Source organism: Scardinius erythrophthalmus, assembly GCF_964197995.2.
Source record: "Scardinius erythrophthalmus genome assembly, chromosome: 3".
In the NCBI taxonomy this organism is placed as follows: domain Eukaryota; kingdom Metazoa; phylum Chordata; class Actinopteri; order Cypriniformes; family Leuciscidae; genus Scardinius; species Scardinius erythrophthalmus.
In genome coordinates, this window is record NC_138223.1 from 17,940,544 (window position 1) to 17,963,663 (window position 23,120).

General features: G+C 36.2%; 2 protein-coding genes across 4 annotated transcripts in view; one reads left to right on the top strand and one right to left on the bottom strand.

Annotated features, from left to right (window-relative positions):
• Positions 1 to 20,992, top strand: ncapg (non-SMC condensin I complex, subunit G). Of its 2 annotated transcripts, XM_081361284.1 has the most exons (23): positions 1 to 43; positions 425 to 460; positions 701 to 818; positions 2,178 to 2,396; positions 2,510 to 2,738; positions 2,882 to 3,027; positions 3,243 to 3,327; positions 6,279 to 6,474; positions 9,419 to 9,568; positions 9,715 to 9,855; positions 10,053 to 10,176; positions 11,252 to 11,341; positions 11,429 to 11,614; positions 14,275 to 14,385; positions 14,583 to 14,702; positions 14,781 to 15,002; positions 16,304 to 16,485; positions 18,121 to 18,283; positions 18,391 to 18,561; positions 18,756 to 18,879; positions 19,970 to 20,014; positions 20,111 to 20,180; positions 20,294 to 20,992. In XM_081361284.1, exons 2-23 carry the CDS (start codon positions 441 to 443, stop codon positions 20,418 to 20,420), a joined length of 3,039 nt encoding a protein of 1,012 aa, XP_081217410.1. In that variant the 5' UTR covers positions 1 to 43; positions 425 to 440; the 3' UTR covers positions 20,421 to 20,992. The 2 variants fall into 2 exon arrangements, with proteins under 2 accessions (XP_081217410.1, XP_081217411.1); XM_081361285.1 differs by lacking the exon at positions 425 to 460 and having other exon boundaries at positions 20,294 to 20,938.
• The window catches only part of lcorl (ligand dependent nuclear receptor corepressor-like), a 19,034-nt gene continuing 16,805 nt past the window's right edge, over positions 20,892 to 23,120 (bottom strand). For both annotated transcript variants that reach the window (XM_081361280.1, XM_081361281.1), the window contains exon 8: positions 20,892 to 22,688. In XM_081361280.1, coding sequence (XP_081217406.1) covers positions 22,675 to 22,688 — 14 coding nt within the window. In that variant the 3' untranslated portion in view covers positions 20,892 to 22,674. The remainder of the gene's footprint in view (positions 22,689 to 23,120) is intronic.

Here is a 23,120-nt window from a genome sequence, read left to right on the forward strand (position 1 = left end):
GGCGCTTTCACCGTTGTTCAAGAGATAGAAGACTTCCCTAAAGGTACGTCGCGGATTAAAGTGTTTGTTTGTTTGTTTGTTGTTGTTGTTTTTTTTTTAGCAAAAAATGAACTTTTAAGCATATACACTCGCAAGGAAGAATGTTCTGACACATTTTTATTTGTTAAAATGATAATTATGAGTTATTTCGTCATGTTTTGTGTTGTTGGTAACTGTCGGGGCTAACGTTAGCAGTTTATCGAGGCGGTGTCGTTCATTTTATAACTTACGTACAAACAAATAACGTTACCTGTTTTATTTATGGAATTTGAATTGTAATCCAACCATTTAATCAGTGCTCTTCTTTCATGTGTTTGATTTGTTGTGGGATAACATACATCGTGCTGTGTCGTATAGCTTATTTAACGAATAACTTTTTATTTAGATCATTAAAGTGTCCAATGGGTGGAGGAAAGATCAGGTAACGATTCTGTCGTGCTGGCTTAACGTTACCCGACATTTGTTGTGACTAATTATTTTTAACCTGTGAAGTGTGTTATTAACAGCTAACACTAAAACAACTAAAAAACAAAATACATGTTTAAGCGGATGTCCTCAAGATGCGGTGTTCCTTGGGTGTTTTGGATTTGTAAACGTATATCAAATATCATTCATTCACATGCAGGATGGCATGTAACGTTAATTTGTTTTTGTGTCTCAGCAACATCAACATGCCTGGAGACGCTGATCTGGAGATTGAAGAGGCTTTCCGTCGCGCACAGAAAGCTCATAATAACAAGGCGAAACTTGTTGCCAGTTTGAAGACTAGATATAATAAGGTGCAGCATAATTATTTGAATGTTATAATGTACACTATCGTTCAAAAGTTTGGGGGCAGTATTTGACAAATGAATACTTTTATTCAGGAAAAAAACATTCAACTGATAAAAAAAAAAAAGTTCTATTTCAAATAACTTTAAATGCTATTGTTTTTTAACGTTACATTCATCAAAGAAACCTGAAAAAAAGGTATAGCTAATGGTTTCCTCAAAAATATTGAGCAGCATAACGGTTTTCATCATTGGTAATAATGTTTGACACCAAATCAGAATATTAGAATGTTTTCTGAAGGATCATGTGACACTGAAAACTGGAGTAATGGCTGCTAAAAAATCCACTTTCCCATCACAGGAATAAATAACATTTTAAAATATACTAAAACAGAAAATTGTATTATTTTAAATTATAATAATGGTTCACAATATTACAGTTTTTACAGAATTTTTGGTCAAATAAATGCATTCTTGGTGGTTATAATTGACCGTTCAATAAAGGGATAGTTGCCCCAAACCCTCACCCTCATGTCGCTACAAACCTGTAAGACTTTCGTTCATCTTCACAACACAAATTAAGATCTTTTTGATGAAATCTGAGAGCTTTCTGTCCCTCCATAGACGGCTACTCAACTGAAACTTTGACACTTTGAAAGAGATCCATAAAACTAATCCATATGGTTTAGTCCAAATTTTCTGATGAGACTTGTCTTGGTCGCTTTATATGATTAACAGATTGAATTTAGGCTTTTATTCACGTATAAACATTGATCAGCAAACAATAGACAGAAGCTGAACCGAACCTGCTTGACCCGCGTGAACAAACCTTACGCAGAAGCTCAAATGTGCTGTGTAACACACAAGAATAAACCTCTTTGATTCTTGCACGTCAAGCAAACATGTTTAAGCTTCTGTTTACCACAATTTATGTGTGAGATGATGAATGTTTATTTGTGAATAAGTCTAAATTCAATCTGTTCATATAAAGCTATTGTGTCTTCTCAGCAAATTTTAACTAAACCACTCAATTCATATGGACTAGTTTTATGACCTCTTTATAAACTTTTTGAAGCTTCAAAGTTTGTTCTGTAGCTGTCAATGGAGGTACAGAAATGTCTGATTTTATTAAAAATATCTTCATTTGTGTTCTGAAGATGAACAAAAGTCTTACACATTTGGAACGGCATGAGGGTGAGTAATTAATGACAGAATTTTCATTTTTGAGAGAACTAATCCTATAACATTATAAAATCTTACCAACCCCAAACTTTTGAAAGGTAGTGTAGGTGCATGGGAACTTTTTCTAACATGTTGTCTGACACATCAAACAATCTTCTAAATGAGGTCATTTTTAATTCTGTGTAGTTGGAAGATAAGTCCGAATTCCATGAGGAGTTCATCCGATGCCTGAAGTATGTAATGATCATTTACACCCGAGAGCCTGCAGTGGAGAATGTCATTGATTTTGTCACTAAGTTTGCTGCGAGTTTCGAAACGCCTGTTAATGAGGAGACTGAGGAGGAGGAGGAGGAAGATGATGATGACAATGAGTTTTTGAACTTTCTGTTCAACTTCCTGTTGGAGGTAGTGTCACTCATGCAGACATTTGGGTTTGGGAAAAAGTCATATCTCAAAGTGTACCTTTGTTTTTATTCGATTTCTTATCCATCTCTTTACCATATTTTTCCCTCCCACAGTCTCACGGTGCAAGCAGCCATGCTGTGCGGTTTCGTGTTTGTCAGCTGGCGAATAAGTTGCTGGGCAGTCTGAGTGAGAATGCTCAGATCGATGATGGTCTGTGTGATAGGATCCATGAAGCCATGCTGGTCAGAGTAACAGACAAATACCCTAATGTCAGGATTCAGGCAGCACTGGCCTTGGCCAGACTTCAGGACCCCAATGACTCAGACTGCCCCACTATTAAAGGTACTCTGAATGCTCATACTTTCACTCACGGACATTGAGCTAAAATACCTACTTAACCATGTTAACGTTCAAAATTGATCCATGAATTTCCAAGGAATGTAAATTTAAACAAGGTAAATGTGATTAATTCTTTGTGTTTGTAGCTTATATTCTGCTTTTGGAAAATGACTCGAACCCGGAGGTTCGACGTGCTGTGCTGTCTTGCATCGCTCCCTCGGCTGCTACACTCTCTAAAATCTACAAGCGCACCCGAGACGTCAAAGAGAAAGTCAGGAAACTTGCTTATCAGGTAAAAATGTCTAAGAAAATACCAAATTGACTAATCTGCAATAAAAGTTTACAATTAGTAAATAGTGGTGTTTTTTATTTATGTGAAAGTCTTTACTGTCAGTTTTGATAAATTTAATGAATCCTTGCTGAATAATAAAGGTATTAACTTTAGTTCATTAAGTTAATGGTAGTGTATGCAATAAATATGATGCGCTTATGTATGTGTACTGGTAGGTACTGGCAGAGAAAGTGCATATTCGAGCTCTGAGCATCGCTCAGAGAGTGAGTCTATTGCATGAAGGCCTCAGTGACTCTGCAGGTAAGGACATTGTCGTGTTTGTTGATCAAACTCTCCAACGCATGTATTAGAGTTCATGTGCATTGTCTCCTATTAGGGCTGCATGATTTGGGGAAAATGTCATATTGGGATTATTGAGATCAATATATCGATTGCGATATAATAAACAAATGGTTTCATGAGTCAACTTGCTTGGTTCTCAAGGAAAATGCACACACAGATTAGTGATAATGCTGAAATGTTCAGCTCAAACTAGCAACAACAACTAAATGCACAGTGTTTTCAAATTAAAATATTTTTTACAAATTAAATAATGATATCTTTGCATTACTGCAAACCTGTTATTGTCTCAATAGTACAATAGTATAAAATAAATAGAACAACAAATAAAAAAATTTGTATGCTCATGAAAATAAGATATTTTGAACATTCTGTCCAGACAAGCAGGGACATTTAAGTAAGATGTAACACATATGCTTTGTCTAAACTCAGTCTGGATCATTTTTGGTGTAAGTGTATTGCGATTGTCAAAACATTTGGTAACTAAACAGAATTAAGTTTAGTGATAACATGGTACAATGACTTGTTGGCTACTGTTTTTATCATTTCTTGACACAAGCTTCACGATTTCAATTCAAATCATTTATTTGGATAAATATTAGGTACAGTAATTTTTCTCAAGAAAAAAAATATCTCGCCTAATGCTGTAAACATACTGAGAGCCCTGTCAGCTGATATTACGTATGGTTAAAAGCCTACCCGGAAGTGCGAAAAACTGCAATACATTGAAAATCCGCTAGAGGGAGGTCCCAAAAGGGAGCAAATCTCCATAGACCCCATGTTAAAATGTCCATTTTCACAGCATAAATTCATGTTTTTACAGGTTGGTCCCATGGACCTTTTATTGTATTTTTCGATAGGTTCCGAGTGCCTGACAACTGTGAGGGGGGTGAATTTTTTTTCTAACTCGTTAGTTTAGATCGTATTTAGATATAAAATGTATGACAAATAAGGGCGTGGTTAACTTTGATTGACAGCTTGATTGACAGCTGATAACGAGCATAGGCTGCGCCAAGGAGAATGACAACATATTTTTTAATTTACAGTTAATGTAGTTTTAAGAGTTTTTCAGGCAAGAATGTAGTTGTTTAAAGCTCAAATCTGTGGTTTATTTATAAAGATTTATGAAAATTGTATCCAGGTTGTGAGGTGCAGGCGATCACTGGGCGCTCATGTACCCCGCCTGGAACAGCCTTTCCTCGGCTAGTCGTTCTGACGTTTGCCGCTGACTCTGGCGTCTCTGTAGTGGTTAAACGTGATATAATTCGTCTTGTGTGTATCTAACGGGCGATTTTTGGTCTCGTGAATCTATAATTTGTTCCCTGGCCAATCGTTTTGGCTGAGGACTAAGTGAAGTTTCATAACTTTATAAGCTATTTAACTTTACCGTTGTATGGTTAGACTAGAGCGCTGACTTTGTATGTTTGACTGAATTGTTTGCTTTATTTGTATAGCTTCTTGTACCTTTTACTTATACTTTTATAATGGCTAATATTGATAAAACTGAAATTTAACAAAAAGAGACTGGGTTGTGTTTTGTCATTTTAAATTTTAATACAACGAAGATGGTCTGTAATGTTGTTTACTGCAACATCTGTTGTTTAGTACAAATGCACATATTGCCAGGACCATATTAAAATGTTTAATATTTTTATATTATATAAATCGAAAAGAGGCAGGGTTGTGTTTATATTTCGTTTTGTTATAAATAGGCTAATGTTATATGCAGTGAATATAATCAATACGCGTTGCCTGAACCACATTTGTGTGGCTATAATGTTTAAGATTTCTTTAAATTAAAACGAAAAGAGGCAGTGTGGTGTTTTATAACATATTTCGTTTTATTGTTGCCTAAAATATACATACAGAGATAACCGGAGTAGCAGAGCGAGCTGAGTGACGCAGAATAACCGGACTCGCGTCCTCGGGAGTCATTCTCCTGAGTCGGACTTCAATTAAGTCCGAACTTTGCGTACTTGCTATCGAGAAACGTCTAATGTCGGCACTTGGCTTCTTGTGACAAACACGCTGAGAAGCAAGAACAAGATCTGCTGTATGTCATCAATTGTTGTTTATGTTGCTTTCTTCACGCGAAAATGACATCGTTCCAGTCTCATGCAAAGCCCGCCCTTTTACCCATATATGGATTGGCCAGAAGGTGGGCGGGGTTAGGATTTCCCGAGATTTTCCAAGATGGTGCCGCCCATACCCCCCATAAACGGCTTCAAACCCGTACTTCAGAAAGTCTATGGGTGACGTCACAGACGCTTTGTCCATATTTTTTACAGTCTATGGTCATGACGTGACCATATGCGCCACACATGCCACTACCTAAACTGAAACTGACTGATCTTCTTTTAATTAGCAGTGTAGAAAATGGGCAAACAGCTCTCAGAGAGAATGGGTTGTCATGTCCACTCATGCATTTATTTATTTCATAAAATCGCAGCATTTTGAGTCATATAATCGCATAGGCTTGACATCGCAATTGCGATATGATTAATTGTGCAGCCCTATCTCCTAACAACAAAGTCCTAGGCACAAACAAGTTGTTTTTTAGGTGACAACTGGGTCATTAAAGACTCAAACACAGGTTTCTACTATTAAGGAAAACACCTCATTCTGTCTGCCCTTTCAAATAATTTTTACTATCAAACATATCTTACTGAACTACATTGCCTAGATGATAATATCAGACAACAAGCATGTTTATTAGAAATATTTGACATAAAACATGTTTATTGGAAATATGTGGCAAAGTATCGCCTGAATGCATCTTAGAATTTTTGTCTTGTATTAAGCTTATACTTGATTATCTTATAATTTTGTACATTGTATATAATATATTATATTATATTTACTGCTGACAGGGCAGTATAAGTCAATTAACAAATCATGTCCATTTCCCTTAGACTCAGTGAAGGAGGTCATCAAGACCCATTTGCTGCCTGCTTGGCTTCGCTTGCTGCAGGGAGATGTTTTGCAGTTGCTGCACAAACTGGATGTAGAGAACTGTGCAGAAACTGCAGTGACTACCTTACATGCCATCTTTTCCATGGCAACAGACCCTGATGAACTCCTGCAGAACGGTATCAGGCTGGATGAGAGGTCAGTTACTTGAATCTAAACACCAGAACAAGCATACTTCAGTCACTGCAGTTTTGCGGCATAATTCAGTTAACCAAAATTTTAAAACATGTACAGATAGGGCATTTGTATGTCCATTTGACATCTTGGAAAATGTTTATTGCAATTTTTTTATTATTATTATTTTCATTGTGCTTTGCTTTCAGCTATTAGTAGAAGCATAGTACTTTCAGCTGCATTCAAGCAACAAGGTTTCCACTGAGCATTAAAAGTCATTAAATGAATTTTGTGAAAATTAAGGCCTTAAATTGCATTACATTTTAATCCTACAGGCATTAAAAATGTTGATATTGTTTTGAAGAACATTTTACTTTATCAATTTGAATATAGCCTTCATAATTAATGCACGTTAGTGTGATAAATGCAGAACCAGTTTGGCTTCTGGCCTGACTAAAATTGCCATGATGTGGGCATTTTGTACATTAGGAATAACAGGAATAAAACTAGACCAGAAAAATGGGAAAGTGCAATTTCCAGCAGAAGTGGCTGGAAGACAGTTTAACGCATTAAAATATTTAATGCAATTAACGCAGCATCCGTTAATTCATCCTTTGGCTAGTTTTACATTATATCAGGGTTTTTCCTACATTGAAAATTTTTTGGCGGCCGCCAAAACGATTTTTTGTCCCGCCAAAGCCTTATTTGATCTGTAATTGGGTTTTGTGAGTGAAGCAGGCTACTGACGGAGTGACGGAGAGAACGATCACAGCGCCCCACCCCCGCGCGCGCACTCTCCGTCTTCTTTGCTCTCTCCCTCGCATCAAAATCAACTGATCCTAAAGGTCGGAAGACCGAATCCATGTTTCACGTGGTGTATTCGGAGAATATTTTTGCTGAATTAGCACTGGGTGTGAATTGCAGTCAAAAAAAAGTTGCCTTATCTTCTCTTACAACTTGTGACAAGCATTCTGCACATGCAGCTGACATAACTTTAAATAAACACAAAAAATCTATCCAGTTTGAAGTGGTTTAGGGTTTTTGATCGTGGATGATTATAATGTCTCCACGATCTGCTTTTAAAGAAATATCGTAGAATCGTGCATTATATCTGTTCTGGCGCCTCTGTCCCTGTATTTTTTTTTACAGTCTATGGTCCCAACATACTGAACAACGCGACGTATATTCACATAAAATGTTAACGCAGCGGAACGGAACGGGACACTGCAGTTCATAATTTGCATGTGCTTTAATGCCTTGTCGGTTAAACATTTAGGCTAATTCGCGTGCTGATGCACTGTTACGTGTGAGTTCCTCAGCGCGTACATGTGAAGCTCACATGCACTAAAAGCCTGTCTACCAGCGCCTGGATACTTGACTAAGTTATCTTTCGAGTCTTATTGTGCTTATACTGTTAAATACACACAAGGTTTACATAAACAAAGTCGGTTATGTCTAAAGTGAAAGCAAACTTGAGAAAATTGAGAGAAAATCTGCTTGTCAAATGCGTGTATAGTAGACGCGTCGCGCACAACTCTTAAAGAGACAGTAGTTATAGTAAACACGCTGCCGCTTGTCCTTAAAGGGATAGTTCACCCAAAAATAAAAATTATCTCATAGTTTACGCACTCTAATGTTGTTCCAATCCTCTATTAATTTCCTTCTAATATTTTTCTAATATTAATATTTTGAAAAATGTGGCTATCCAAACAGTAGCTGGTCCCCATTGACTTCCATAGGAGAAAAATATACTATACTATACTAAATATACTACCCTTTTTTTAATTTGTATATTAAGTTGTGTATGTGTAATGTGTATCTTTGATCTTAATTTTTAATAACAAAGAAAATAATGACAAATATTTTTATCTTCGCCCCTGTCTGCCTTTTTTTATTTTTTTATTTTGTTACCTAAGGCTTTGTTTTTAAAATATGGACATTAGTTTGGCTGTAATGCTAAGTCACAAAATAGTAAAACCAACATAAAAAGAATCGTGATAAAATTGTGAATCGTGATTTCCCTGAAAAAAATCGTGATATGATATTTTTGCCATATCGCCCACCATCTTTCAAAACAATGAAAGCCAGTTGTGGAAAAATCACAGCTTTTTTTGCAAAGAGGGCAAGAAAGGATGACAGTGAGAGTGACAGGTAATATCTGTGTCTGATAATTGCAGTCTATATATAATTTGGAAGAGGTTTAAAATTGAATTATCAGCCACAGTCTGGAAGAAAATGGCCCCCAAAATAAATAAAATAAAAGAATGAACAACCAAATATTAACAACGAGGAACAAAAGAAACAAACGTCAAGGTATAGATATAAAATAAGTTGTAATCGCTTTCTTTTACTATCTAGCCTGACAGTGATCGTTTTTTCCTGAATAAATAGGTTAAGAAAAAAATCACAAACTGTTTCTTTGTATTTATTTTAAATTTAACATGTATTGTCAATATTGGCTTGCAGATCATGTGGGTACTAGGGTACTCTTTGCTGTGTGTGGATGACCATGTCGGTCAGCCACCACCGAAGACCAATTTTGACCCAGGAAAAACCCTGTATATGATCCCGCTTTTATTCATGCAAATTCTTTTAAACCATTCAAGCGCGACAAGAGAAAATGTGAATGTCCTGTCTAAGTAACACACACAAGGTACAGAAAGACGCTAGTATCGTGTACACAGACAGCGTGCCAGAATAGTTCTCTTTCGTGCTTGAACCTGGCTTGAACGAACAATAACGCACACAATTATTTGAAGATACCTGCAGAAACCCTGAATCAAATGTTACCATAAATATTCTGCTAGTTTTTCCCATATTTGGCATAAGAAATTTGAAAAGTGTGAAGATTCATTGTGGGCCTGCCAGGAACTAATGGCAGAAGTAGTGGTAAACTGTACTGGAAATTAAAAACCCATATCAGATAAGCTTTTAGATATGTATTTTATGTGTATGTGCCTCTGTATAGGAAACTAATTACTGTGGACTCCCTAACATGTGAAAACGTCTTGTACTGGAGAGCGTTGTGTGAGTTTGTCAAGAGTAAAGGAAATGAGGGTGAGGAATTACTGGAGAAGTTACTCCCTGAGGCGGCCATCTTTGCAGAGTATCTATACAGGTGAATATGCTCTACACTTTTGTTTCTTGTAACCCTTTTAATTGGGTTAATTATTCTTCCATGTTTAATTTTCTTTTTGAATTCAGTTAAACACTTAACATTTGCAAATGATAACCCAGCTAAAAAAGGATGTCTTTTTGTTTCAGTTATCTAAAGAGCATTACTCCACTGTCTGAGGAGCAAAAAGCTGATATCACACAGCTTGAGATGGTGATGACCCAAGAGTTTGTTGGACAGCAGCTGATTCTTCTAGTTGGGTGTCTTGACACTTCTGAAGAAGGCGGCAGGTCTGAGTTCTCAGTACTCTGATCTCTTACTGATCAATGTAGATTAAACATTTTAGACTATTATCATCTTCAGTTTTTGATAGTCCTTTTCCTCCCTTTATGTCTGTATAACTTGTATAACACCCATAAAAGTCTGTTGTATTTATTAACTGCAAATCTAGATATTAAAGTCTTAATCTTCCCATGACCTGTTCTAGGAAGCGCATGGTAGCAGTGCTCCAGGAGATTCTTGTGATGCCCAACACACCCACTTCTCTGATTGGTTTGCTGGTGGAGAAACTGATTGGCATTCTACGAGATGACGCACAGAAAATTCAGATGGTCAGTCCTTGTGAGAACATCATACTCATACATACATTTATTTTTTTTTTTAAAGAGGAAAAGTCTTCTGTTTGTGGCAGCCAGAGATTGTATCAGTGTTAGATTTGTAACATTATGAGACTTTCATGGTTTGAAAACTGTCTCAGAAAATTGTTAAACAATCAATTCTTATTATCATCAGTTAAAAGGACAGTTGAATGAAAACAGGGGTTTTGGTAAAAAAAAAAGCTTTACTATAACAAACTTGAAACCATTTGTTTGTTTTGTTTATTCATATTTGAATAATCAAAAACATGTATAATCTCAATTTAGTAATCGAATGAGAAGAATGAAATGTATTTTATTCAGAAAATTTAATTTAATTCAAATATATTACAAAAAAACGGCGGTAATCAATTAGTGCGTAAAACTAAAAAAATTAAATAATGTTTTAAAAATGTAATCAAATGAAAAGTGCTGCACAACAAAGATTTGATAAATTAAAACAAACATTAAGGAATATAATTTTTTTTTTGTCTAAAATTGTGCTGCTGCTGTTGTTGTTGTTGTTGTTATTATTAGTATTAGTATTATTAGTATTATTATTTTGAGAAGTACATTCTATTCTACAATAGTAACATATTTCTTCATAGTACATACTAGTAATTTAAGGGATAGTGCACCCAAAAATGAAAATTGATTGCCCATGATTTACTCACCCTCAAGTCATCCTAGGTGTATGTGACATCCTTTAGACAGTCAGAGTTATATTTAAAAATGTCCTGGCTCTTCCAAGCTTTATAATGGGAGTGAATGGCCGTTTGAATGACCCCCCCCCAAATACCGCAGATAAACAAATGTGCACGATATGATAACCATATACCGTGATATTAGCGTCAAAGTTACAACCCTAATCAGTGTAGTCCTCTCAGATGGAGAACATGCAACAAGAATTATCGGTGGCAGTTTGCTGAAAAAAATTAATTGGTTGACTATGTAAATGTGGCCTTTGAGATCTGCTGATTTATGCAGTCAAGTGTCTCTACAGCAATTCACTGAAGGTTTAATTTTGTATGTGTGCGGTTATTTTAATCAGGTTGCTGAAATAATCTCTGATGTGAGAGAGCCCATTTTTCCCATCTCTGAACCTGTGGATGAGAATGAGAAACGCAGAAAGCAAGTTAGAGTGAGTGAAACTTCATAAACCACTGATGCTTAATGGCATCAACGTAATGCATGAGATTGGCATCATTTTAACTTTTTTTTTTTATAGTTAGCTGAGGTGCGAGTGCAGATAATGGAGGCCAAGCAGACTTTAGAAGATTGCATCAGCTGTCAGGACTTCAGTCGTGCAGCTGAGCTGAAAGACTCCATCTCTCAGCTGGAAGAGCTCAAGAACCAGCTTGCCCTGGAGGCTTCGCAGCCTGCTGAAAATATCAAGGAGCAGCGTGTGGAGAAGGTACTAATTTACAAAGACACTCACATACATTAAAAAAATAAAAGAATACATTTATTCACCAAGCATACATTTTAATAAAAAGTTATAGTAAATACATTTATAATGTTTCAAATAAATGTTCTTATGAACTTTTTTTTATTCAAAGAATTCTGAAAAATTATGCATCAGTTTCCACAATCTTTAGTTGCACATCTGTTTTCAACTGTTATTATTAAAGGGTTAGTTCACCCCAAAAAGAAAATTATCCCATGATTTATTCACCCTCAAGCCATCCTAGGTGTATATAACTTTCTTCTTTCAGATGAACACAATCGGAATTATATAAAAAAAAATACAAATTTTCTTCCAAGTTTTATAATGGCGTTCCTGATTTTGAAGTAAAAAAAAAAGCGCACCCATTTATCATAAAAGTAATCCATACGACCCAGGAGGTTGATAAAGGCCTTCTGAAGCAAAGCATTGGGTTTTTGTAAGAAAAATATTAGAGCCCGGCCGATATTAGGCATTTTCAAAACTATCGGTATCGGCATTTATAACGGCCGATAAATGAATATTTCAAAAATAAAATAAAAACGGACGAAACACCCTTCAACCATGTTATGAGTGTTGGCGTTGTATAGTTTGTCCACCAGAGGGCACCCTACACCGTCCCTGTTGGCAACACTCGTGTACAACGCGCCACACATTCTGCAACCTGCTGATCCAGCCCGAGTCGGGCAGAGAGAACCGCGAGTGAGATCAGCGGTGAACTGTGTTCATGGTGAGTTGGTCACGACTCACGAGACATACATTGCTTGAATAACAATTAAAAGAACATCCCTATCAGTTCTCTTAACTCAAATAAGGATGACAAAATTCGTGACTATCATGTCCAGTTTTGCTGCGGTTAAATAAGCCGAGAGTGAAGCGGAACAACGCGACGTAGGCTATATTCACATAAAATGTTAACACTGCAGTTCACAAAAGTTATCTTTCGAGTATTATTGTGCTAATACTGTTAAATACACACAAGATTTACATAAAGTCGGTTGTCTGAAGTAAAGGCAAAAATTAAGAGAAAATCTGCTTGTCAAATGCGTGTACATTAGACGTGTCGTGCTCAGCTCTTAAAGAGACAGTAGCAATTGTAAACACATTGCCGCTTGTCCTTAAAGGGATAGTTCACCCAATAATAAAAATGATCTCATTATTTACAGGCACTCTAATGTTGTTCCAACTGTATTAATTTCCTTCTAATATTTTTCTAATATTAATAGTTTGAAGAATGTGGGTAACCAAACAGTAGCTGGTCCCCATTGACTTCCAAAGGAGAAAAATATACTATGGAAGTCACTGGGGTACATCAACTGTTTGGTTACCCACATTCATCCAAATAACTTATTTTCAACAGAAGAAAAAACACATAAATAATATTGCTACTGTATTATAATATACACATAAATAATATCGGCCGATATATCGGTATCTGGCTTTTTTTTATCGGTATCGGCATCGGCGCCCAAAAATCCATATCGGTCGGGCTCTAAAAAATATCCATATTTAATACTTTAAAAACGAAAATAACTAGCTTCCAGCAGAAGGCCTACGCAGGTCGACTTGCGCCAAAAGAATAACCCCTGACGCAATATAGGAGTAGCACAAGCTTTGATGTATCGCGGTTCAAACAAATAGGGCTGGGCAACAAACTCAAGCTCCTCTTCTCTTATATCAAAATCCTCTGACATTTCTCTTTAAAAATTCTTGTTTTAGACTTCTGATTCATGACCGGTGGTTTGTTTTGCTCTATCCTCTGCGCTTCCGCAATCGTCAATGCATCAGCTCAGGGGTTACTCTTTCACTGTAAATCGATGTGTATGGCCGTCTGTCGGAAACTAGTTATTTTTAGCTTTATGACGTTTTAAATATGGACATTTTACTTCAGAAGGCCATTATCAACCCCCCGCATGCATTATGATGGATGCATGCGCTTTTTTGGAATTCAAAATCTGTTCCTTCATTCACTGCCATTTTAAAGCTTGGAAGAGCCAGGATATTTTTTAATATATCTCCGATTGTATTTGTCTGAAAGAAAAGTCTTATACACCTAGGATGGCTTGAGGGTGAGTAAATCATGGGTTAATTTTCATTTTTGGGTGAACTATCCCTTTAATAAGAATCTTATTTGAGCACCAATTCAGCATATTAGAATGATTTCTGAAGAGTCATGTGAGTACAGAAGAATAATGCTGCTGAAAATTCAGCTTTGCCATCATGGTAATAAATTATATTTTAAAATATAGGTCTTCCAACAAATATCTGCTGATTAGATAATTGTCAATTTTAATTTTGTCTATCACTATGTTGTCAGTCACAGTATACATGATTAATTGGTCTTGGAATTATTTTTGTGGATAGTTGTTGTATTAAAATTTGTTCAACTTGTATCATATGAGCATAAGTTAGTTAGTGAATTGCTCAATCAGTGTCATAAATTAACATATTACAAGACGAAGTGTGAGAACAAATATCGTGTGAATGGCTTGAGTCTTGGTGTCACATTTTAGGTGAACAAGCATAGTTGACACCATTAACGTGCATGTACATATTAAGCCTTACATTAAGTGCTTAATTTAAATATAATCTCACATAATGTAATCACATGTCATGTGTATTTTCCCCAGAGTGATCCAGAGACTTTGTTGAAATGTCTGACGATGTGTGCCGAGTTGTTCAAGCAAATGAACATCAAGAGAGGAATCTGCCCTACCATGAATGCTCTGATAGAGTCACTGGTACTCATACTCATTCATAAAAGCACTCACATTAATAATCATTTCCTGCTTTTCTGCAGTATATGAAAAACTTGGGTCTGCATGGCGCTTTTATCACAAGCCACTTCGGTTACTGGACTCTGTTCACAAATCAGTGTAGTGCATAACTGGAGCTGCAGTTATGGGAATATAACTTCAGAGTGCTCTCTCATTCCTAGATACTGCCAAGTGTGTCTAACCCTAACCCTGCTGTGCGCAACATGGCTGTCATCTGTTTGGGAACTGCTGCTCTCCATAGTAAAGACCTCGCTAACACACACCTTGTGCTGCTCTTGCAGGTATTTAAACATTTGTGTTAACGATGACCAAATTAATTTTGTCTTGAAAGCTTGGAGATTATTTTGTGTGTTTTTTAGATCACACAGCTAGACGAGCCTAAAATCAGGATCAGTGCTCTCCGAGCTCTCATTGACCAGCTCCTGCTCAATGGCCTTAACATCCTGCAAGACAAGTCTGCTCCTCCTACCTCCCAGGCACCTGACTCTCCAGACAATAACGGACAACCTGACCAACAAGTTGAAGAGGAGAGTACCGTCCAGGGCATTCTGAGGATGCTTTCAGAATTCCTTGATAGTGAGGTACTGCATATCCATCACTTTAGGCACTTTCACATGTTAAAGGTACACTACTGGAACTTAGGTGTCATATCGCAATATCAATGATATAGTGACGCGATGACGTATGGCGCATTTACGTTCTCTAGCGTGCACAACAACACCTGTCTGAGAGTAAGAGCAGCTGGTCAGCTTCTGATGACGAGTTAGTAGCTATGTAAAAAGGGAGCTACTTCAATAGAATGGAAGTGGTTTGGTTACCAGACCTCCAACAAAGCACAATATTTTGCAAAATAGGCCTATGCAAAAAAACTGTTACCGGTAAAGGTGGAAACGCAAGCAAAAACACACCGTCGAGTACAACCAAACTTTCTCCGAGATGCAATTTCACAAACAGCTTGAGTGTTCAGCGGTGCTGCTTCGTCTTCTCTCTCTCTTCTCTCAAAATATGTTGCACAAGGCAAGCGTCAAGCGCTGCAGGCGGCGATACCACACTCTCGCATTTGAGTCGGGACATGACTGAATTTTCACTTGCACAATCGGGCCATCAGTAACTAGTTTATCATTTTCACGTCTTAAGTCTTATCAGTTTAAACATTCAAGTGATTTTAAACTATCCAGTAGGCTACTTGCGCACTCTCTGAGAGATAGCCCTCACACTGGTGTATGCGTCATCAGAGAAGAGAATGATGTTGTTTTTCTGAAGTGTTCAGAATTTTTTTTTAATTATAAACACTGCTGCATTCCATTTAAAAAAACATGATTTCATGATGACTTGACATTGCTGTGAACAGCCTTTATTTGATAGAACTGTTGATGTTAGTTTCATTCACATGTTGAACCTATGCAGTGATTTTCTGCCAACTCCTTAAAGGAATAGTTCACTTTTAAAATCAAAATTCTGTCATCATATACTCACCCTCATGTTGTTTCAAACCTGTATGAATTTCTTTCTTCTGCTGAACAGAAAGGAAGATATTTAGAAGAATGTCAGTAACCAGACAGTTTTTGGGTCCCACTGACTTCCATAGTATATTTTTTTCCTACTATGGAAGTCAATGAGACCAGAAACTGTCTGGTTACTGACATTCTTCTAAATATCTTCCTTTCTGTTCAGCAGAAGAAAGAAATTCATACAGGTTTGAAACAACATGAGGGTGATTATATGATGACAGAATTTTCATTTTAAAGTGAACTATTCCTTTAAGCAGGCAACTTGCTGGAGCTTGATTTGACAATGTGCCCTGTTTATAAATGATGACTAGATGGTGTAAATGTACTGCAAATGCTGTAGCAAAAAAAAAAACCTATTTGAAATTTTTCAGATCTGTGAGCTCCGCACAGAGACGGCAGAGGGTCTGGCCAAGCTGATGTACTGTGGGAGAATCCTAAGCCCAAAGATGCTGTCCCGTCTGGTGCTATTGTGGTACAATCCTGTAACAGAGGATGACCAAAGACTACGGCATTGCCTGGGGGTATTCTTACAGTTATATGCCCGAGCCAGCAGGTATGCATGTATGGATATCTGCTTAAACTGAACAAAAATCATGTAAATGCTTTGAGTAATTAAAGGGGTAGTTCACCCAAAAATGAAAATAGTTTTTTACTCACCCTCCTGTTTTTCTAAATCAGTGTGACTTTCATCTTTGAAACACAAATGAACATTTTTAATAAAACCTGAGAGAATTTAGTCCCTCTATTGAAAATTCATTCCACCAAAACTTACATTTTTTCAAAGGGTATTATAAAGAGATTGTAAAAGTAATCCATATGAAGCAAGATGTTTAATACAAGTCTTCTGAAGAAACAGGATTGCTTTATATGGTGAACGGGTTTAATTTAGCCTTTTATTCACATATAAACATTAATCAAAACTAGGGCTGTCAAAGTTAGCGCGTTAATAACGCGTTAACGGAAAATCATATTAACGGCACTAATTTTTTTTAACGCGCGATTAACGCAGCGCGTATTTTCTGTTTGACCCGTGGCCCAACCCCTAGTTGGAGAAATGGAGATACACCGTGTTGCCAACCTAGCGACATTGCAGACCCCTTTGGCTATTTTTTCCCTTCAAAAAAGCGCCCAAACCTTATTTAGTTTCTGAGAATCTACCGGTACCGCCGGTACTGCTCTCCCAGCACGCGCGCGCGCCTCTCTCTCTGCGTCTCGCGCGGAGGAGCAGCGCTTTAATTCAGTTAAACACAGATATTATGTTGCTTCTCTAATTTTACAAGTATAGCCGAAATCAGAGCACAGATATTGTCTTTATCTTATGTGTATATTTTGATTTCATCAGACGACGGCTCGATTATCAGGATTTTTGTGCAGATTAACTTAACATATTGAAAGGGAGAGCTAGTTATGTCTTAATGGGTCGCGTTTCAGTCACTATTTCATATTCATTCCATTGTTTGACAACAGAAACAGTAAAATATACCAATGAAAACAGTTTTATTGAGAATTTAGCTAAATCAAAATGGGCACAGAGAGAGACAAACTATAATGTAATAATTCTGCTAAATGTACATTTAGCATTTTCAGAAGAGCTGCCCTGTCATGCAAAAATCTAAACATGTTTGTGTTAGTAAATTGCTCAGTGCAAAGAAAGAGAAGTAATGGGAACCTGGTATTTCTTTGTTCTTTCTACATGTGTCTAATAGACATGAAAAAGTTCTTTGAAAAACATCTATGACCTTTGAAACATGTCTCGTCTTCATGCTCTGTTGACTATGGTTTCAATAATAAACATACATTTGCATAAAGCATCTATAATTATCCATGCCCATGTTGATTAGAGTATTACAAACTTGAAAAGTATTAATTTTAGGTACATTTAGAACAAATCAAAAGATGTGCGATTAAATGCGATTAATCGCGAGTTAACTCATGGCAATCATGCGATTAATCGCGATTAAAAAATTTAATCGATTGACAGCCCTAATCAAAACGCATACATAGAACACATCAAATATCATTTGAAAAAATGATATGAAAAAAAATTTCATTTTTGGGTGAACTAACCCTATAATGTAACGTGTACATCCGAATTAAAATAATGGTGCCATTAACGTTAAAGACTGTTGCCAGTCTTTAACTGCACAGCCAGATATTTACAGTTGTTCCTGTAATTGTTGTACACTAGAGCAAATCAAGAGTGTGTGGAGGAGAGTTTCCTGCCAACCATGAGAACTCTGTTCAATGCTCCCGTGACCTCTCCATTGTCTGAGGTAGACACATCCAACGTGGCTGAACTGTTTGTTGAACTAACACGACCCAGTGCTCTTGTGCAACCTTCTGCCGTACAGGTACACTTGAACTTGCATGCACGCTTACAGAAACAACAGTAATGGGTTATGTTTAAAGCACTTTAATATGTTGATATTATGTAAATGATCAAACATCTCTTTTGCAGGCTGTGTCTGTGCATGACTCCCTGGCAGTGCATGTTTGTAATGAGATCTTGAGAGACGTTTCTGCTCCTGAGGTGCGTCTCTACTGTAAAACTCTCAGCTGGCTGGAGATTAACACTGAACCTGGACCTGCCAACGATGAATTGCAACTACTGTTAAAAGACATTTTACAGGTACTGCTGGAGTTAGGTCTCTTTTGTGAACATGTACGTGTTGTTTTTTGCTTTTATCCTTAATCTCTCTAACCAGATTAAGCAGAAATGGATGAGAAATGAATGCCAATCTAACTGATGGGATGTGTCATTAATGTATGCAATTATTTATGATCCATCAAGTGATCACTGTTTTTCCATCTTGTGTGTTACAGGAAGTGAAAGATAAGTACTGTACAAGGGTTATTGAAAAACTTCGTAACCAGCTAAATGGGGATCGTTCCAAATCAGGCAGTAACCAGGACACAACTTTGCTTAACTTGGATGACAATACTGGAGGTAAGCAAGCGAGCTAAGCATCCTGTCACTAGGTTCAAAAATGTATAATGGCTGAGGAAGAAAAAAAGGTTTTTATTAGTATAATTTTATTTCTCCATCTAACATTGTTCTTAGTCCTATCTAGTTTCATTTATGTAAGGGTTGATAGTTGAGCTAATATTTGTTAATTTGATTCATGTAGTTGTAATTGTTCAGATTCATAATTTTCAGTTGATTCTGTTTAAATCTTTACAAGTACACTATGCAACTTTTTGGCCTCTAGCAGTTAAACAAAACTGCATGCATTTTGAGGAAGAACATTGTGGTTGTGCTTCGGCTCTCTGTCTCATAACTAAAACAAGAGAGGGATTAGGAAAAAACATGGACAAAAAACTTCAACTAGAAAAATAAATGATTACTGCTTTACAATGAACTCTGTTAGAATTGATCTGCCTTTTTAGCCTTTAAAATAGCATAATTGGGGCACTTTAAACTTTTGCAATTAATCCGCAAATCACATGCGTTCCAAACTGGAACCAATCAACTACGATCCCTATACTTGGCATCGCACATCTTGTGATGTGACTATTGTGGTTGCGCACATCGTGATATTGATGCTACAACAATATATCATGCAGCCCTACACGTGTCAAAGTAGCCAGAGGAACTTTTCTCTGTTTACGGATATGATAAGACGCACAGGCGAGTGGCTTATGTATGCAATTTCCTGTGAAAACGTTCCCGCCCGGTCTAAAATATAAATGCTTATAATGGGCTTACCATAGTGAATCAGGGTAAGACTAGAAGTATTGGTTTATTGACTATTTAAATTAATTTTGAACGAAAAAGTTACACTGTGCCCATTTACGTATTTAAATTTTTTGTATATTTATGTAATTTATGATTTCATTTATATTATAACAAATATAGAATTTTTCAGTTGTAGTTCATTCTCGATTAATTGAATTAAAGTACTGTACACTATATTTATATTGTAACAGTAAAAACGCCCTTTAAAATCCACTCCTGGTTGCAAATATTGACGTGATATGTTAATACCTGTAGTAAATAAAGTAGCTGTTGCATTATCTGTATGTCTATGTCCTTGCAGAGGTGGTGAACAAAGATGAGACTAAACCTAAACGTGCAAAACGAGGTACAGTCTAATTTCATTTGATAAAATTGAATTTTATTTTGTTTTTTGGTGTAGCTTTTATGATGGTTGTGCTTAGCTATCAAGTCTGTTTTTCAGGCCAGAAAAAAGCTTCCACTGCAAAAAATGGGAAGAAAACCAGTAAAGCTGAGTTATCCTCTGATGAAAGGTTCTTTCAGGATGTCTTCACATCTTTTTTTTTTCTTTTTTTTTGTTAATTTACAAAATTACATTTGAGATTGTTTATCTTTCAATTGTGTTTTGTTCTTATTCTTTCTATAGTGATGAAGAGAATGTTCCAGAAGTGCCTCCGTCAGTGCGACCAAGTCGCCGTGCCAAGATGGCTTCTCTGGAAAAAACCAAGCAGGATCTGACTGCCCTCATGAACCAGGAGGCCAATGGCTCATAGAGTGGATTAGTTATGATGAAAGTTGTCCTTCCTATAGAAATGACATACTGCTAAATTTCTATTGTACTTTCTCAAGGAATCTTGACTCCTTACACTCTCAACCTGGGTAGATGTCAAAATTGCCTTTGTTAGAATGAAGCATCTGCAGGACCTCTCAAGAGGTTGTCCTTGGGAAGGAGTCATGTTAACATTTATTTACTTGTTTGAGGCTGTTCTTTTAAAAAAATGCACAGAAAGTTGACCAAACTACCCCTCTCTTTTATAATTTACTATTAACAAAATGATCCTATTATGAACTAAATGTTGGAAATTTGGTGCATGTCAATAACAGCTAATATTTGAAAGTTGGTTGAGAAGCCGGCTCATATTTCCATATGAAATGTTTACTTGCATTTGTATGCATTTTTTAAACCTGAATAAAATGTTTAAAACTGTAACACAATTACTCTGACAGGAGGACAAAATCTGTTTGCAAGAGATTTTATTGTTCTAGTGATTGAGACATCTTTAAAGGCAAGTATAAAAACAAAGAGAAAATACAATGTGTGTACATAATTTGTATGTTTATGTACAACATCTAGCACCAGGTAACAAGTTTACAGTGGCCAAAACTTTTAAATGGCATATTTGAATATTGTAAGACTATATACAGAAGGCCTCCTGATGATTCCCATTACAAGCTCCTACTCCAGCATATGGTTGGCATAGGTATAGAGATATAATGCATAATTTTAACTCTGTTGTCTGTACTTTAGCCATAAGTTTCGAATGACTCCATTAGTTTGAATGGTTAGAGGCCCTAAAGTAGTAGATGGATGGATGTCTTATTTCAGCAGTTTCAGAGCAAATGCCTCTAGATGCATTTATGGATTAAATCTTGTAGCTTGAAATGGACATCTAGTTTATGCTATATGTAAAACCAAACCTTTCTCAAAGTACAAATCAAATTATCCATCTAAAGTGATCTCAGTGTTGCACTGACTAAACTTGTTGCAGAAATCCTAGCCAGTCTTGTTACAAGGAGCCTAAATGAATTCAGGTGACTCGAAACCTAAAACCACAGTAGGGTAACTTCTTTTTACATACTCAAGGGGCAGGGCTGCAGGCTGCTAACAAACAACAGATTTAAAGAGCTACCAAATAAAGTATTTAAATAACTAAACATACAGGCTGTATAACCAGTTAAAATGTTCTTGGTAGAGGCCTAAATTAATGACATTGTTACAACAATGGGTAATCAGTTTAGGCTGCTACTACCATGCCTTACCAGTAGATTTCAGGAGGTAGGTGTCTCATACTGCTATAGATCACAATTTGTTATATTCAAGAAATGATATGTGGAGCATATTGCCTCTGGGTGATCTTAAAAGCTTTTAATTTAAAAGAAAGAAAAACAGAATCTTACATATTCCTCAAGAGTAAAACATTGCACCAAAAATACACTGTACATTATAACAATGGTTGTCAGAAATAAGAATACAAAATGGGTAGCAGTTGGGGTTTGGTAGTGCAACAAGAACATAAACCTGGATGTAAATTAATGCTTAAATGATTTTCCACAACTTGAAAAACAACGTAAATTCACAGAAGTTGTAAGAAAGGTTTCCATAAATACAGGGTAAAAGCACACTACATACACTTTGAGAATAAAAGAAGTGGAGACTCTACCATCACTTTCAAATTTCAGAATGCACCGAGTACACGTTTTGAGTGGGCTGTTTTTGTCACAAGTTTACTGAATAACAGCACATAAAAAGAAACATTTCTAACTTTAAAATATCTACATTGTTAAACAAATACACTTTTTGTGAAGTATCCCTTTTATGAAACAAAAGATTACAAATGTCAAAAAAAGTGAAATTAACTGATCTTCTCCAGAATTACATCAAAGTTAGCCTTAAAGTTTAACTCTGCTATGAGACTCCAAAATCATGGGTTGAGCAAACCAACCAACATACTGCCCACTTAACCTTTGATACTCCATGCAACTAGAAGACATTTACTTACTTCTCTAGGTCTGCACCAAAAGTAAAATTCAAAGGAGATTTCAAAAGAAAAATAATCATTTTACAAACATAAAAACAAAATAATATTAAATAGTGCAACAAGTGTCTTAAAGTTTGTTTTTTTCTTTGCTACATGATGCTTGCCGAGGTTGCGTGTCATAATGCTTTGTGATACTCATCCAGACCACTGTTGAAAGGCACCTTATGTTAGAGTTCAAGAAAATGTCTTGCACAAAACTGGTCCCAAGTTATTTCAATGACCCTGTGAAGCACAAATTGGAGACATTGAGAATTGAGTTCTCGAAGAGAAAAACCTTTACCTTATTAAAAAAAAAAAGAAAATTATATATATATATATATATATATATATATATATATATATATATATATATATATATATATATATATATATATATATATATATATATATATATATATATATATATATATTATTATACATTGAAAGCAGACAATCCACACTCCCAGGCTCAACACAAAGTAGAAAAAAACTATAAAACTAATATCAAAACATTCTTTACAGAGGCCAGAAACAAACTTTATGCCCGTATGCAGATGAGAGCCTTTGGTCAACACGTAGCGCGAACATATTTGAGTTATTCAGTTACAGCTGTAATCAAAATTATTCAACCCCCATTGCAAATAAGGTGTATTGGCATAACAGCAAAAGGGTGTT

Excerpts from the sequence above, each read along its gene's own strand:
- ncapg (XM_081361284.1), top strand. The coding sequence starts at position 441 with ATGGGTGGAGGAAAGATCAG. Across the intron at positions 11,615-14,274 it reads AGGAGCAGCGTGTGGAGAAG|AGTGATCCAGAGACTTTGTT; the intron begins GTACTAATTTAC and ends TATTTTCCCCAG. Across the intron at positions 18,284-18,390 it reads TGCAACCTTCTGCCGTACAG|GCTGTGTCTGTGCATGACTC; the intron begins GTACACTTGAAC and ends TCTCTTTTGCAG.